Here is a 17,844-nt window from a genome sequence, read left to right as displayed (position 1 = left end):
TTAACTGTCATGAGGACCATTATAGCTATTAGAGTTGAGCAAATAATCCATAGCAAATAATTTCCTCAATGAATGTCACTTTTTTTTTCCTGTTCACAAATTTTCTACAAGCTGATAGCAAGTTTCTCAAATGTGTTAAAGTGAGTCACCAAATACTTTTTACAACTAATTCTTAGTCTGTAGATCAATCATGAACAATTCATTGACAGTAGTCAATACTGAAATGAGAGATATGTTTGTTAGATTTGATAGGACACGTACTGTAGGTATCAATTCTGTTCCCTGACTAGAAGAGCATGAATTTTAGAATCAAGTTTCTAGGGAAAATATTTGAATTTTACAAGTTCAGAAGTTATTCTCCACAAGTGCTTTCTAATAATAGCTTAAAATTCATTGTTTTCATGAACATGCTAGCCAATAAACTTCTTCACTAGCATATTTGAAGAAAATTAATACAAAGTGGACAAACATATCCAAACAAATTCATTTTTTATTTTATTGAATACTCACAGAAGAACTTTAAGGCATTTGCTCAATTCTGATAACGATATTGCAGTGCTGTGAATAGGTGAGAAAATGGTCTTCTATTGTTTTAATCTAAAAGGTGTACCACACCTTTATGCTTTTTGGATATGTATACATTTTAATTTCAGTAAAGTATTAATAATTAAAAATGATTACCCACAAATAAAACACTGCAATGCTCACAATTATGCAATTTAGTTAAAGATAATACAATAGCATCCTTTGCCCAGTCTCCTTACCTTACAGCCAAGGTTCTGTCTCCTTTCCTTCTGTCCATCTCTCTCTGAGGAACAGGATACCAGCGAAAATTAAGCTTCCAGTTAAACCCTCCATATGTCATGTCTGACCCAGCCATGTATTCAAATGTATCGTCACTGATCACATCAATGATTGGACAGACAACAGTTTTTCTATAAGAAAAAATATTATTTATTAAAATAAGAAATTTCAATTTTAATGCATATTAATATGCTAGAGATCCCTTTCTGTTGTGGCTTCTCTGCATACAAATCAAGACCCACGCTAGAGTTTTTATTTGGAAACAGGATTATGCAAAATTAATTCTCTAGTTGTCAGATTTTTTTTACAAACCCTTTTTTCCCCCCATTTCTGTTTACATAGGCTTGCACTTCCTGGGTTTCTCTCCAAGTTTAGCCTCCCAATTTCAAATCACAGCACAGCTTTAAGCTACTAGATTTCAGGACTAGATCATGATAACCAACTAGGGGGTCCCCCACAGTTTCCATCCAAACGCATTAAGTTGGTGCAGGTTAGGTCAAAAATTCATCTAGGTTCACTCAAACCTCAGCAAATCTGTCATGAATTTGGAATAAAACCTGAAACCTTAAGGAAACATTTCATTATCATTTCATCACTTACTCTGTACAAGTATTTTTCTGGGGCTTTTGTACATATTTCCATTGCTCAATATTCTATAATAGAGTGATTTAATTGACTTTCAAGCTGATGTCCATGTTAACAAAATATCAGCTTAGAAGGCCATACATGGTACAGACTACATAATGTCCATACACAGCATAATCTGTGTATTTGCTTGAAACTATGCAGAGTAACAACTTGTTTCTCAGTGTCCTCTGTATCAGTATGGGCTCTAGCTAAAGAGAAACCCCACAACTGAGCCAGACAGATTTTGAAATACACCTAAATTTTGCTACTGTTGTGCCAAGCGGACCTCTGTACCACATAGCTTTAACTTTTCTGCAATGGGTGCCATATGTTATTTTATCCCCAGTGAGATAGTTTTTCTCTTTGCTATGCTTGATGTTTTATCAGTTCATAATTTTTAACATTGTTTATAACATATGGGTCAAAACGTAAACTGTAAAAATCCCCTATACATTAGTGAAACATTAGAATAATATGCAATTAGAGCACCACAATTTAAAAGATTGTGCATTTCTCTAACACTCCAATAACAGCTGCATACAAATTATTGTAAACAATTAGTAAAGCATATTATATTAAACGGCATCCATAAGGGTGCAACAGTCAGCTTTCTTTCATGCCTCTTGTGCATTTGTGGTCTTCTCTCACACACACACAAAAGATTATCTTTAAATTGGTTTGGTTCAGACACAGGTGATTTCATTATCTCCTAGCACTTGGGGTCACTGAGATGATGATGCGAGGGGGAAGACCATTAAATGAGAAGCAGCAAGCTTAGATGCACTACACAGTGAGTTATGCAGCCTTGACACACACCCTCAGTAAACACCAGATCAGACTGCTGATTCCTATCCCCATGCACAGACATCTCCCTCCTTCAAGCAAGCAGGGACGCAGGGCTGGCTCCAGGCACCAGCTCAGCAGGCAGGTGCTTAGGGCAGCCAAGGGGAAGGGGCGGCACGTCGGGCTCTTCGGCGGCGGGTCACAATCGCAGCCTTTTTTTTTTTTTTTTTCCCCCGCCGCTTGGGGCTGCAAAAACCCTGGAGCCAGCCCTGCAGAGACATTGCTGCATTTCTTACCCCAAGAGTAAAACTGAACTGATATTATAAAGTTTCTCCATTCCTTTGTTCCCTACATATATGAACAGTTCCCGCCCATCTCCTTTCCCTATACCCTCTCCTCTGTAGCGACACTCTCCACATAAACCCCATATCCCTTCTCTACACAAATGGGGGGGGGGGACTCTTTAGTTGTTGCTGCAGCATTCAATTGATGCAGTGAAGCTGCTTTCCTTCAATGCATAGCCCTGTCCCCCTACTCTAACACATCTGCCCTCCTCCCCACAGTCACCCATCATCCTCCAAACACAGGAGACACTCCACCCATCTTTAACCCCAGCAGCTGCTGTAGTAACTGGTTGCTGTTGCCCCTCTGCTCTCTGGATCACTCAGGGAACATTTTGTGGCGATCTCTTGCAGTCCATCTGCTTCACAAATAGAGGCAAAGAGTCTTTTTTGGCTTTGAACACAACAGAGTTTGTAGATAGATAGGCAGGCAAGCAGGTATTTTTTCCCCTCTCTCTCACTCACTCTCTCTCTCATACACACACACACACATCCACAGTTGCTTCCTCAACATGAAACACAAGTGTATGGAATTTGCTTTTTAGAGCAATAGCGAAAAGTGATGATAGCAAGGCTTTCGGGCTCTGATTTCTGTTTTTGACTGGGGATTCACTTATGCACATAAACTGAGCAGGTACACATTGCACCATCCACTTGGAAGACAGGATAAGCATAAATTCCAATTGCTTGTGAGCTCACAAGAAGAGAACAGATGGGGAGAGTGGAGGAATGCATCGCATACACAAGCACTCGTGAACCAAACAAAGGTGGCAGGTGAGTTTGCCAACCAAAGATTGGATAGGTGCCACAGAAATAAAAGGCTTCATTTATTAACTATTATTACGAGCTCCAGTAACAGAGACCCTGTAGGAATAAAGATACAATAACTATTAAAGCATCTTAACCCGATAAAAATATTTATTGAGAAATTAAATGTAAGAGAAAAAGTACTGAACCATTTATTTAAACTAAAAAATGTTGTCGGGTTGATGACTTGTTTTCAGTGTGTTCAGGCCAAAGAAGATTCTTTTTATAGCCAAGATATAATCACACTGAAAATAAAGGGTTATAATGGAAACTCTGACAGACCCTTAACTAGAGCAGTGTAGTAGGCATTGTCATCAGGCAGAAGAACATATATCCATCCTTACCTGTCTTCCTTTATTCTTGCCAGCAGGGGCTCAAGCCAGCCTAAAGTGCATTCACAGTGTGCATCCAGGAAAGTTATGACCTTGCCCGTAGAAGCCGCTGCTCCTTTGAGCCGAGCACGGATCAGTCCTGACCGTTGTTCCATCCTAATAATTTTTACTGGCACTTCCAAATTTTTCACATAATTTTCTAATGAGGCTTTCAGAAAATCTGCCAAATGCAATTTAAAAATACAAGAAAAACTTTTGTTCAAACTAGATTCAGCAGTCAGTGAGGATTCAAAATAGAACAGTAATGCATCATACTGGTCACTCAGAGTAATTCTTGGACAACATTCTCATGCATGAATATTGAAAGACCAACGGTCCTGAAAGCACAATACAGGAAATACAGACATGTTTGTCAATTTTCTGAAGAATGAGAGATAAGTTTCCAGGTCATGGAGGCTTACATTAGGACACTGCTCACATTCTAGGATTGCAATATAGTTCTGGTTAAATGGGTCCCATAAGACCACCATGCAAATAAAAGATTTCAAATGGAAAAGATTATGATTAATTTCCTACTTATAGCACTGGTCAGTCAAAGCTGAGTGTAAATTCAATCCAGAAAAGTGTACTTTGATTAAATATATGTTTTTGCTATTTTGTTGTAGAGCAGGGGTCGGCAACCTCTGGCACGCAGCTCGCCAGGGTAAACACCCTGGCAGGCCGGGCCAGTTTGTTTACCTGCCGCGTCGGCAGGTTCGGCCGATCGTGGCTCCCACTGGCCGTGGTTCTCCGCCCCAGGCCAATGGGGGCTGCGGGAAGCAGCGTGGGCGAGGGATGTGCTGGCCGTGGCTTCCCGCCAGGTTGCTTACCCTGGCGAGCCACGTGCCAGAGGTTGCCGACCCTTGTTGTAGAGTCTAAGTTTAATTTTCAAATAAATCCACTTTTAATAAGCTTCTTCAGCAGTTTGGGAGCTTCCATAACATACCATTTCCCTATGTATGAGGGTCATGTTAAGTACTTTGACACCGTGCTTCTCTTTGATGTCTGATTTGGAAGGGAGCAACAAAAAGTCCAGCTAGGGGGAAAAACCCAGAGCAGTGGAAGCAAGATAGAAGCCAGTGCAACATACTTCTCCCTCCCCAAAACCCCTTAGTAACAGCTGCACATTGTGAGTGTGAGGGAGAGAGCGTGTGGTTCCCCTCTATCCTTTGAAACAGGGATATGTAGCTGGGTAGCCATGTATATGTTAATGCTACTTAGGGCAGCACTAAACATCAGCTCTGTAACTGCAATCCCTCCAAGGGGAACACCTCACAGAGTAGAGGATGCCAGTAAGGGAGCCATACTGCATGGAGGGAAGTTTTCAGTCACAAAAACGGCTTTTGACCACTTTAATATTTTGGAAGGGAAAAAAATGCTAAAAATGTGGAACTGGGGAAAGCCAAAAAAATTCAGTTGCTTCGCATGTCAAAATAATTGCACAGCCCTGCGCCTGATATAATGTGACAGCTATATAATGCTGAACATGCTTTGATGCTGTAGCTAATCAGTGGATTAAAAAAGACAGTACCTTTCATACTGTGCAATAAGCTTCAAATTCCCCTGCATTTATTTTTACACCGCTGAAGATATAGGACAGTAACACACCTGCCTATGGTAAAACCTCTATGAGGAGGACAGAAGGCTCAGGAAAATCTTTGAGGTGCATCTTGCAGTATTTGCTGAAGGTTTCCCTTGGGGGATAGGTTTTGGAACCCATAGAGAAATCAGGCAACACAGCTTCCAAATCCTGCAGTCCTCATGGTGCAGTGCTGTGCAAACATTTTGACATCCAAAGCAAATACACTGACATTTTTTGGCTTTTTAACAGTTCCATTATTTTAGCATTTTTTTATTTCTAAAACATTAACATTGTCAAAAGCAGTTTTTGTTACTGAAAACTGCTTTTTCTACCCTCAAATAGTTTTTTAAACCAGTAATTGAGGCTATGTGAAACTCAGGCACAAAATAAATTAAAAACAAAAACCAAAGAGTAATCTGAGGAAACTGTTCGAGCTTCTGACATTCAAGCAAGTTTAAACCTCACGGGTGAGTCATTTCCTTGTTAGGAGAGAAATGAGCGACAGAGACATAGGACACTATATTCTTCATGATATTTTTTATTGGGAATATTGGCACAGCTCTCACAAATCTCTCTGTAAACATTCAATTCCAGTCAGAATATTTGTCAATTACTGCTACAGGAACGTCCATGTCTTAGCACCTTCCCAAATACATTAAAATCCTGTTGTCCAACATGGTCACTGAAAAACACCATTATTACTGAGCTACTTAATCCAGGAAACAATCAAAACTGCGCCTCTCTGGAGTTGGGGGTCAAATTCATTACTGGTTAAAATTCTATTGATTTACAATCCGTTCTGCAGGGTTCTCAAATGTGACACTAACAAAATATGTACATTTTAAATCTATCAAATTATTATAACTATCCATAAGAAAATTAGAGCAAGGGTCATACCTCTTTCACTGGCATCATCCACCAAGATAACCTCAGAAAGCAGATAGTGTGGGGATCGGTTTATAACACTGTAAACAGTTCGAAGCAAAGTACTCCAGGCTTCATTATGAAATACTATAACTACACTTGTATTTGGGAGTTCATCAGGGTAGACTTTTGTCTTGCATCTGCCAAAGAGAAAAAAGATAAGAATCTTTTTATAAATTCATTCTCCAGTGCTATATAACAAGATGACAGGTTATCAAGTTCTGGAAATTGAGCTTCAAGATTGCTGGACAGCTCACCGTTCCGTAGGATATGAATCTCTCTAGACTCTCTCCCCTCCATCCATGCCCCCCTCAAAAAACAAAACAAAACAAATCACACAGATTCTCAGGCATAGGGTCTTGAATACTGTATTCTGGCTAGGAAAAAGTATCAGCAAAAAGACTAAGGCCTGGTCTACACTACGAGTTTAGGTCGACTTTAGCAGCGTTAAATCGAATTAAGCCTGGACACGTCCACACGACGAAGCCCTTTCTTTCGACTTAAAGGGCCCTTTAAACCGGTTTCTTTACTCCACCTCTGACGAGGGGATTAGCGCTAAAATCGGCCTTTGCAGGTCGGATTTGGGGTAGTGTGGATGGAATTCGACGTTATTGGCCTCCGGGAGCTATCCCACAGTGCTTCATTGTGACCGCTCTGGACAGCACTCTCAACTCAGGTGCACTGACCAGGTAGACAGGAAAAGCCCTGCGAACTTTTGAATTTCATTTCCTGTTTGCCCGGCATGGAGAGCACAGGTGACCACGCAGAGCTCATCAGCACAGGTAACCATGATGGAGTCCCAGGATCGCAAAAGAGCTCCAGCATGGACAGAACGGGAGGTACGGGATCTGCTCGCCATATGGGGAGACGAATCAGTGCTAGCTGAACTCCGTAGCAGTAAACGAAATGGCAAAATATTAGAAAAGGTCTCAAAGGCCATGAAGGACAGAGGCCATAACAGGGACGCACAGCAATGCCGCGTGAAAATTAAGGAGCTAAGGCAAGCCTACCACAAAGCCAGAGAGGCAAACGGAAGGTCTGGGGCAGAGCCGCAAACATGCCACTTCTACACGGAGCTGCATGCCATTCTAGGGGGTGCAGCCACCACTACCCCAACCGTGTGCTTTGACTCCATCAATGGAGAAACACGCAACAGGGAAGCGGGTTCGGGGTATGCGGAAGATGATGATGATGATGATCAAGACAATGAAGATAGCTCACAGCAAGGAAGCAGAGAAACTGGTTTCCCTAACAGCCAGGATATGTTTATCACCCTGGACCTGGAACCAGTAACCCCCGAACTCACCCAAGGCGTGCTCCCAGACCCTGAGGGCACACAAGGGACCTCTGGTGAGTGTACCTTTGTAAATATTACACATGGTTTAAAAGCAAGCGTGTTTAATGATTAATGATTAATTTGCCCTGGCAATCGCGGCCAGTACAGCTACTGGAAAAGTCTGTTAACGTGTATGGGGATGGAGCGGAAATCCTCCAGGGACATCTCCAGAAAGCTCTCCTTCATGTAATCCCAAAGCCTTTGCAAAAGGTTTCTGGGGAGGGCTGCCTTATCCCGTCCGCCATGGTAGGACACTTTACCACGCCAGGCCAGTAGCACGTAGTCTGGAATCATTGCATAACAAAGCATGGCAGCGTATGGTCCCGGTGTTTGCTGGCATGCAGACAACATCCATTCCTTATCTCTCTGTTATCCTCAGGAGAGTGATATCATTCACGGTCACCTGGTTGAAATGGGGTGATTTTATTAAGGGGACATTCAGAGGTGCCCGTTCCTGCTCGGCTGAACAGAAATGTTCCCCGCTGTTAGCCACGCGGTGGGGGGGAGGGGTGAAGTGATCATCCCAGAGAATTGGGTGTGTGGGGGGGGGTAGTTGGGTTTGTGCTGCATGTTAACCCGGAAACCCTAGCCCCTCCTTTTACATTGCAAACCCATTTTAAATGGCCAACCCAATGGGTCCTTGGTATGGGAAATGAGGGCGCTGCTGTTTGAAACCATTCCCACATGTTATGAAGGTTAAAAAAGCCAAAAGACTGTGGCTTACCATGGCTGCCTGCAAGCCAAATTCTGTTGCCTGGCACTGCGTGAGTGATCTCTCACACCAAAGTGGCAGGCCCTCAATAAAAGAGGGTAAAAATGCGACCTTGTAATGAAAGCACATGTGCTATGTAATGTGAACAGCAAAATTTAACGTGAAAGAGTGTACCCATTGTTCTCTAAAATGTGTCTTTTTTAACCACCTCTCCCTTCTCCTCCACCAGCTGCAAATGTTTCTCCTTCACAGAGGCTAGCGAAGATTAGAAGGAGAAAACGGCGGACTTGGGATGATATGTTCACAGAGCTCCAGATGTCCTCCCACGCTGAAAGAGCACAGCAGAATGCGTGGAGGCAGTCAATGTCAGAGTGCAAAAAAGCACAATTTGAACGAGAGGAGAGGTGGCGGGATGAATCGCGGGCTGAACAGAGCAAGTGGCGGGCTGAAGATGATAGATGGCATCAGCTTGCAGACAGAAGGCAAGAGTCGATGCTCTGGCTGCTGGAGCATCAAACTGATATGCTCCAGCGTATGGTTGAGCTGCAGAAAAGGCAGCAGGAGCAGAGACCGCCACTACAGCCCCTGTGTAACCAACAGCCCTCCTCCCCAAGTCCCATTGCCTCCTCACCCAGACGCCCAAGAACACGGTAGGGGGCCTCCGGCCACCCAGTCACTCCACCCCAGATGATTGCCCGAGCATCGGAAGGCTGGCCTTCAATAAGTGTTAAAGTTTTAAAGTTTTAAACTGCAGTGTGTCCTTTTCCTTCCCTCCTCCCACACCCATCCCGGGCTATCTTGGCAATTATCCTCCTAGTTGTGTGATGAATTAATAAAGAATGCATGAATGAGAAGTAACAATGACTTTATTGCCTCTGCAAGCGGTGCTCGAAGCGGGGAGGGGAAGGTGGGGTGGTTGGTTTACAGGGAAGTAGAGTGAACCGGGGGCAGGGGCGGAGGGTTCATCAAGGAGAAACAAACAGAAGTTTCACACCGTAGCCTGGCCAGTCACAAAACTCGTTTTCAACGCTTCTCTGATGCGCACCGCGCCCTGCTGTACTCTTCTAACCGCCCTGGTGTCTGGCTGTGCGTAATCAGCAGCCAGGCGATTTGCCTCAACCTCCCACCCCACCATAAATGTCTCCCTCTTACTCTCACAGATATTGTGGAGCGCACAGCAAGCAGCAATAACAATGGGGATATTGGTTTCGCTGAGGTCTATCCGAGTCAGTAAGCTGCGCCAGCGCGCTTTTAAACGTCCAAATGCACATTCCACCACCATTCAGCACTTGCTCAGCCTATAGTTGAACAGGTCCTGACTACTGTCCAGGCTGCCTGTGTACGGCTTCATAAGCCATGGCATTAAGGGGTAGGCTGGGTCCCCAAGGATAACGATAGGCATTTCAACATCCCCAACGGTTATTTTCTGGTCCGGGAAGAAAGTCCCTTCCTCCAGCTTTCGAAACAGAGCAGAGTGCCTGAAGATGCGAGCATCATGTGCCTTTCCCGGCCATCCCACGTTGATGTTGGTGAAACGTCCCTTGTGATCCACCAGGGCTTGCAGCAGCATTGAAAAGTACCCCTTGCGGTTTATGTACTCGGTGGCTTGGTGCTCCGGTGCCAAGATAGGGATATGGGTTCCGTCTATCGCCCCACCACAGTTTGGGAATCCCATTGCAGCAAAGCCATCCACTATGACCTGCACGTTTCCCAGAGTCACTACCCTTGATATCACCAGGTCTTTGATTGCCCTGGCAACTTGGATCACAGCAGCCCCCACAGTAGATTGGCCCACTCCAAATTGATTCCTGACTGACCGGTAGCTGTCTGGCGTTGCAAGCTTCCACAGGGCTATCGCCACTCGCTACTCAACTGTGAGGGCTGCTCTCATCCTGGTATTCTGGTGCTTCAGGGCAGGGGAAAGCAAGTCACAAAGTTCCATGAAAGTGCCCTTACGCATGCGAAAGTTTCGCAGCCACTGGAAATCGTCCCACACCTGCAACACTATGCGGTCCCACCAGTCTGTGCTTGTTTCCCGGGCCCAGAATCGGCGTTCCACGCCATGAACCTGCCCCAGTAACACCATGATTTGCACATTGCTGGGGCCCGTACTCTGTGAGAGGTCTATGTCCATGTCAATTTCCTCATCACTCTCGTCGTCGTGCTGCAATCGCCTCCTCGGCTGGTCCTGGTTTTGCTTTGGCATATCCTGGCTCTGCATATACTCCAGGACAATGCGCGTGGTGTTCATAGTGCTCATAATTGCCGCGGTGATCTGAGCGGGCTCCATGATCCCAGTGCTATGGCGTCTGGTCTGAAAAAAGGCGCGAAACTGACGGAGGGAAGGAGGGGCGACTGACGACATGGCGTACAGGTACAGGGAATTAAAATCAACAAAGGTGGCTGTGCATCAGGGAGAAACACAAACAACTGTCACACAGAATGGCCCCCCCCAAAGATTGAACTCAAAACCCTGGGTTTAGCAGGCCGTTGATTTCATGGAGGGAGGGGGAAGCAAATGAATACATCCATTTTTTACATCTTAAGCTGGCAGCAGACGGTGCAGCATGACTGATAGCCCTCTGCATCTTCTGGGTGCTTGGCAGAAGATACTGTACTACAACTGCTAGCCATCATCGTCAAGACAGTTCAATAGGACTGCCGGCAGGACTGAGTCTCCAGGAGACAAAGCATGTCTGCCCAGGTGCCTCTGATTGAGCTGGAATACAACTATGACGGATACCAGTCGTAATACACCATCTACTGCCAAAAGGCAAGGGGCTGCTGCTGTGTAGCAAAGCAGCCCCACGTCTGCCAGCACCCAGATGACATATGGTGACGGTGAGCTGAGCTGAGCGGGCTCCATGCTTGCCGTGGTATGTTGTCTGCACAGGAAACCCAGGTAAAAAGGCGTGAATCGATTGTCTGCCATTGCTCTGATGGAGGGGGAGGGGCCTGACGACATGTACCCAGAACCCCCCGCGACACTGTTTTGCATCATCAGGCATTGGGATCTCAACCCAGAATTCCAATGGGCAGCGGAGACTGCGGGAACTGTGGGATAGCTACCCACAGTGCAACGCTCCGGAAGTCGACGCTAGCCTCGGTACTGTGGACGCGGTCCACCGACTTCATGCACTTAGAGCATTTTATGTGGGGAAACACACAACCGACTGTATAAAACCAATATCTATAAAACCGGCTTCTATAAATTCGACTTAATTTCGTAGTGTAGACACACCCTAAAGCTGCAAATAAAATTTTGTACCAGATTTCCCAAATCATAGAATCATATGAAGAATTAGCATTTACATCCAAGAAATAATGCAGTGCGCGCGCGCGCACACACACACACACACACACACGATGACCCGACCCATCAAGTCCTACAGCTTGGATAAAATGGGACCCAGCACTGAGCAACACTGGAAGTTTTTTAAAACTGAAAACTAAAAATGAATATTTTTCAAAAAACTCCAGTTTGCCCATTATACAGAAGGATGGAACTAAAACCTTTTATCTCCATCCTCTAAAATTTGGGGGTGGGGGAGTCACATAATGGAACCCTAAATACCAACCACTCCTGGTTTCAGTAAAGAAAATTCACCGGAGGCATTTTGCAAATCCCAAATCAAAATACAGTCTCCTCAACCCATCTCTAATATGTGCACTTCACATGCACGGGCAGATATTATAATACCAACAGTACTTGTCGTCAAAGCCAAGACACTTCATTCTAATATTTTCAGCATTGCTACTTAACAAAATCTTTTAGATATATTGATAAATGTTAGCTAAACTTAAAGTCATTTTATGGCTCTATTTTCATCTTTGTGATCCCGATTTCAAGAAAGCACTTAAACACATGCTTACCTGCAAGTTCAGTGCTTACCTACAGTAACCACCCATCCCTAATTGGGCGGGATAGTCCCAAAATGTACATTTCAAGTCCCAGGCTGAATGACTCTGGGACATTTGTTCTGGATTCCCTGCGGTGCCTATCCATGCCTGCCTGAGGCTCAGAGGCAGTGCCAGCCCCTTCTTGGGGGGGGAGGGGCTGAGGTGGGCCTTTGCCCCCCCCCCCCCCCCACAAGACCCTGCCCCCTGCTGCTCCTCTTCCCCCCCAAGGCTCTGCCCCTGGACACAGATACTATGGTCCCACACCCAGGGTAGGTGGAGGGTTCAGGGATCCCGCAGCAACCCGCGCTCCCTGGGTGGCTCTTACTACTGTCTGGCTTCGGACTTGGTCACGGGGCGGGGCTCCTGCATGTGTCCCATTTTTTGCATTTTGAAAAGCTGGTCACCCTATGCTTACCTGTCCCGAGGCCTATACGTGGTAATGATTGTTTACTATAGATAAGCTAAGAACATGTTTATACATTCCTCTTTAAACATTTTCTTTGAAATGTTTTAAATCTGAAAATGTATATTAACTAATGTTACAAGCAGAGAAACTCTTTTGTAGTCTACTGGCCTTTTCTGACTTGGTGTGCTATAATTCTCACACAAGAGCAATGTATCTCTGTGGTCCATAATATTTTAATACTCACCACGCCGCAGAAAATCAGTACAAATAAAACTATATCTTGTGCTATCTCCCTAGTATTTACACTGGGTTAGTCAGTCAAGTTACTTTTTGATTTAGGAGTCAGAAGAATGACAGAATTAGGGCACTGAAGAAACATTATATCATCCATGTACTTTCCCCCACACTTATCATAACAAAACTCTCTGTAAAACTTTCTATTGCTTCACTGACATGAAAACTTACATAAAACAGAGTCACAATGACAACCTTCAAAATTTAAGGGTGACATTTCCAGGTATGAAATATAGAAAAAAAATCTATTAGTCCACTGGTTTCCGTATTATAGTCACAAGTCCACAGTGTGCTCTAGAAACCAGAGCAAAGAACCTCTCTTGATTGCTTGTCTCATCCATGTGGTATATCTTGCCCATTATTGCAGGAGAGTAAAACCAGGAGCTTTGTGATAAGTAAGCAGCTCTTCTGCCAGGTGAGCTTCAAAAGGAATCTCCTCCCAGCTGAGCCAGCAGGAATCATGCTAAATTTGTATGAACTGGAAACTGTTTTGCAGATCTTATAGCTATGTTTAATTTGGAAGCAATCATTGAGGAATTTAGTCAAACAACATGGCCTTAGAGCAGCAAGCTATTCATTTGCTTAATGAGCTTTAAAATCCAAGGAGAAAGGTGGTACATATTAGTCCTTGTTTTCCTAAATACTGTGGGGGCCTAATTAACTATACATTTGGGCATCAATGATGATTTAAATTTACAGAGTTCATGAAAAAAAATGGCTTTATATATTATCATCTGTGGGGATGGTGGTAGTTTAGTTAGAGTAACCAAAGAAATGTGAGCAAAATAGGGCAGTATCTCAGAAAGGGAACATTGTTTCCTTTGCAAAAGTTAGTAAATGTTTTCTTAAAAACATATGATGTTCAATTGTCCCCTGAAGATATATTGTGGACAAACCTGATAACTAAATTCAGTCAATGAAGTATGAAATGGAAGGATTTCAATGCAAAGCACAACATAACTTTAACAACCAATGCCCTCGTAATGTAATGTCATGGTTGAAGGGGTTATTTCGGACTGTTTATTTCCTTTACCTTTTTCTGATATTGTTATACAATTTTTATTATTTCAGTAATGATTGGTATTTGATTTTAAACAAAAACAGACTAGATTAAAACTACTTGAAGCGATCTATTAAAATGAGATTGTATAGTCTATCAAATATTTTCATCATGGTATTATAATGGCAAAAGCAATAAGAAACACATATCCGTGTTTTTATAAATTGCCTTCCTGGAGGTGGATATTTATTTGAAGGATTTTTCTCTTCCATGTTTTTAGCACTTTATTTTACAGTATATATCCCATCCACTAAACATTCAGCTTGTATAATTATACAGTATTAGCCAGAATCATAAAGAACTCCTTTACTATTAATTACTATTCTAAAAGACATGCTCTAGCTCAACTAGAAATTACTGAGTGAGGTCCTCTGGCATGCATTATAGCCAAAATGTTTTTAAAAGGATATATGTTGTAAAATGTTAAAGCTAACTAAACATTTCAAATTTGTTTCCCAAGCACAAGCAAATACCATAAAAGTGTATTATCCTCAACATGTGTACATAAACCTGCATTTAAACTTAATTTTGTGTTTATTTTTATATAATTTTCTTGTGTTGTGTTTAAAAAAAATTGGTTATTAAAGTTTGTGGCTGGTCCATATGGGAAGCTTGTGCTGTACCACCTACACTAAACTTGTTTGGTGGATAAACTAGGACTGATTAGTTTTCAGCACACACACTTTCATAAGTATTAAATTCACTTTTAAAAAAATTAAAGAAAAACAGTAACATTACACACACAGTGGGTGTATAATCATTAGTCTTGTTCTTACTGTAATTCACATTTTCAATTACCAGAAGTGCAATAGAAAATGATCACAATCTATAATAAAAGACACCAACTGTTCTAGAAAATAAAATTCAGACAAGTGACATACTTGATAATTTTCAACAAATATTTTCATCCCAAATACATTAATATAACCATATGTGAATGACACATATTTAATGAAAAATGTAATTACTTTATATTTTAAAAAATTTGCTTCCAGATGACCAAAGTACTGTTCTAAGAGTTACATAAACAAACGTAACCAACCTGTGTGGAGTTTTTATATGACTATTAAAGAGAAAATTTAAATGATATATGAAGATAACAGTATAAAAGGATATAGGGTGTTCTAAGGTAAAGTTGCATGTACAGGTATTACAGCATACAAAGTTCTTCTTGCAATATACAGATAGCAATGTTGCCAAGTAATAAAAGCTAAAAGACTCAACCATGATTCCCTGTTCTCAAGGGGTTGTTACACAAATAATGTTGTTCTGAAGTGGACATTATTACTTTCCCTCACTAAACTGAAATAACCATTCACTATCATGGAACCATAAATGGCAGCCAGACTTCCAAATGTTCGTTCTTAGTATTTGTGGCAGGATAACTTTCCAATTACTACCACCTGCCAGATGGTATAATATATAATGCAGCACACATGTCCAACAGAGTTAGTGATGTCACCAAATAAGGAGTTATGGGACATTGTTAGGGCACAGAATTTCAGGTGAAGGGAAAAATATTTTCAGAACGGTTTTCTACAACTGCTTAGAATCCTGGAGTTTTAAAATTTTACCAGTCCTACAACAAGGGAGTATCTTTCTTACAAGATTGCAAGAGTAATTCGGTAAACTCTACCTGTCCTACAGGGTACAGATTCAAGGTTCATGAGCTCAGAAATATCTCCCACACCCCAAGGTTAAACGCCATTAATCTCTGTAGTTCTCCTTTAACAATGTCTTAATTCTGAACAGTTTATCACTTGATTTAATGACATTTTACTCACTTGGTACTATATATAGATGTGCAGAAGTTAAAGACCTTTCACTTTATATTGCTGAAATGATTAAAAGGATTCATGTTGTATTTTTTCCTATTTAAAGGTGCACCGCATCAAAAGAGTGATGAATAAATCAACTGCTATTGATCCTGTAATTATAAACACAAAGGAATCATTCTCTGCCTTCTCCAGGTCATTTACAATCCATTCTGATGGTCAGAAATATACTAGTGATTGAAATGTTTTCCTAAAAACATCACTTTTGCTTGTATAGTTGTCAGATGTTGCTTTGGGAATACACATGTAGTAAATACAGCTGTTTAAATGCGAAAAAAAGATACATTTTCCAAGATGAATAACATGGAAACAGAGTGAGAGTATGTACCTGTTTACCATCTTTCCACTTGGCTGTGCGCAAATTACGTTAAACTGGTACATTGTGATTTTATCCTTTTCAGAATTGTATTGATGTTTTTAGTGAAGCAACTGAAGACAATACCTCACACATGAACAAAAGCAAAATTGTCTATAAGATGAGAAAATGCAACTGCTCTAGACACTTGTATTAGATATGTTGCAGTATTAAGACCAAATCTAAAGTGTGTTAAATATACGTAGTTTAGACGACTTCTTGGATTTTTGCATGGTAATTTATTTGTTACCCTTTATTGCTCTACAGCAACAAAATAAAAGTAATTAAAAGTAAAAAGGTAAAAGTAAAGACTTGTAATACTGATCCTTTGTATGCTTCCTATATATAAGATCTGTTGAATTTACTACACAGTGAATAAAATGTTTAATGAACCTTGCAAAATTGCTGATATTTTATGTTTCATAGTTGTTAAAATTTATACACATTTGGGGTAATTTTACCACCCTCTACTGCATTTTTGAAGAAACATAGAACAAAGAAAGTCTCTTTCTGTGACTATTCAGAAAAATAATATGATTCAGGAAATACGCGTCACAATTTTTTTAATTTTTCTTATGGGACAACACATGGCTTCTGAAAAATGATGGCCATATAACATTAAAACGCAAACTCACTCATTCACTTACCCTGTTGCTAATCAATACAGAACAATTACATTCATGTTTTATGAAAAACAACATATTTATTTTAATAACCTCTTTTTCTTGAATCACTTGAAGCTGTTCCAGGACTCTCTCAAATACATTATAATAGCTTTTTTTAAAAAATGTATACAATCATCCTATGTAACATGTCTCAAGGCATACATTTTATGCCATACAAAATTTCCAAGAAAAGAAACACTCTTCACCCTCACCAATCAACCTCTTAAGCAAACACTTGAGAAAAGGAATGGGCTTTCCACCATGCCCTAGATGTCAACAGTCCTGGACTCTAAGGGTAGGTCTACACTTATCCGGTAGTTCGGCAGAAAGAAAATCGAACTTCTGGGTTCGACTTATCGCATCTTGTCTGGACGCCATAAGTCGAACCCGGAAGTGCTCGCCGTCGACTGCGGTACTCCAGCTCGACGAGAGGAGTACGCGAAGTCGATGGGGGAGCCTGCCTGCCGCGTCTGGACGGAGGTAATTTCGAACTAAGGTACTTCGAACTTCAGCTACGTTATTCACGTAGCTGAAGTTGCGTACCTTAGTTCGAATTGGGGGGTTAGTGTAGACCTGCCTTAAGACTATCAGAAAAATCAAGTTCCTGAGTTGGAGGCTCTTTAATAAGAACTGTGTAAAAGAGGATGCATCTTCTTCAATATCCTCATATAAGAGATACTAGAAAAATGAAGAGTAAAAAAAAAAGAGTGTGAAGCTCAGTAAATAACAGGGTAGGTAAAGGAGAGGGAATCAGACTGCTGCTATAAAAACTCTAGTTTCTGCTTTTACAGATATGGTTGGAACATGCATAAACCACAACTATGTTGACTACATTTTAAGGAAAGAGAAATGCTTTTTGCTGGCACACAGAGATCACCACAAGAGCCTATTTTTAACTGTTTTGAAATACTCCTTCAGATGATTCAATGGTTGAATTTTAGCAAAAAGTACACCTCTACCCCGATAGAACGTGACCCAATATAACACGAATTCGGATATAATGTGGTAAAGCAGTGCTCGGGGGGGGGGGGGGGGGGGGGGG

At 41.9% G+C, this 17,844-nt stretch overlaps 1 protein-coding gene across 1 annotated transcript in view; it reads right to left on the bottom strand.

Moving 5' to 3' along the window:
- GALNT13 (polypeptide N-acetylgalactosaminyltransferase 13) overlaps window positions 1–17,844 on the bottom strand; it is a 309,560-nt gene that overhangs the window by 152,218 nt on the left and 139,498 nt on the right. The window contains exons 3-5 of the mRNA XM_029910591.1: window positions 6,213–6,379; window positions 3,707–3,914; window positions 765–935 (exon numbers count right to left, since the gene is read on the bottom strand). Of these exons, the coding sequence (XP_029766451.1) occupies window positions 765–935; window positions 3,707–3,914; window positions 6,213–6,379 (546 nt within the window). The remainder of the gene's footprint in view (window positions 1–764; window positions 936–3,706; window positions 3,915–6,212; window positions 6,380–17,844) is intronic.

This window comes from Terrapene carolina, unplaced genomic scaffold, assembly GCF_002925995.2.
Source record: "Terrapene carolina triunguis isolate 2854851 unplaced genomic scaffold, T_m_triunguis-2.0 Scaffold62, whole genome shotgun sequence".
Classification (NCBI taxonomy): Eukaryota; Metazoa; Chordata; order Testudines; family Emydidae; genus Terrapene; species Terrapene triunguis.
The sequence above is the reverse complement of the archived record's forward strand: the minus strand, read 5'-3'. Positions and strand labels throughout refer to the sequence as shown.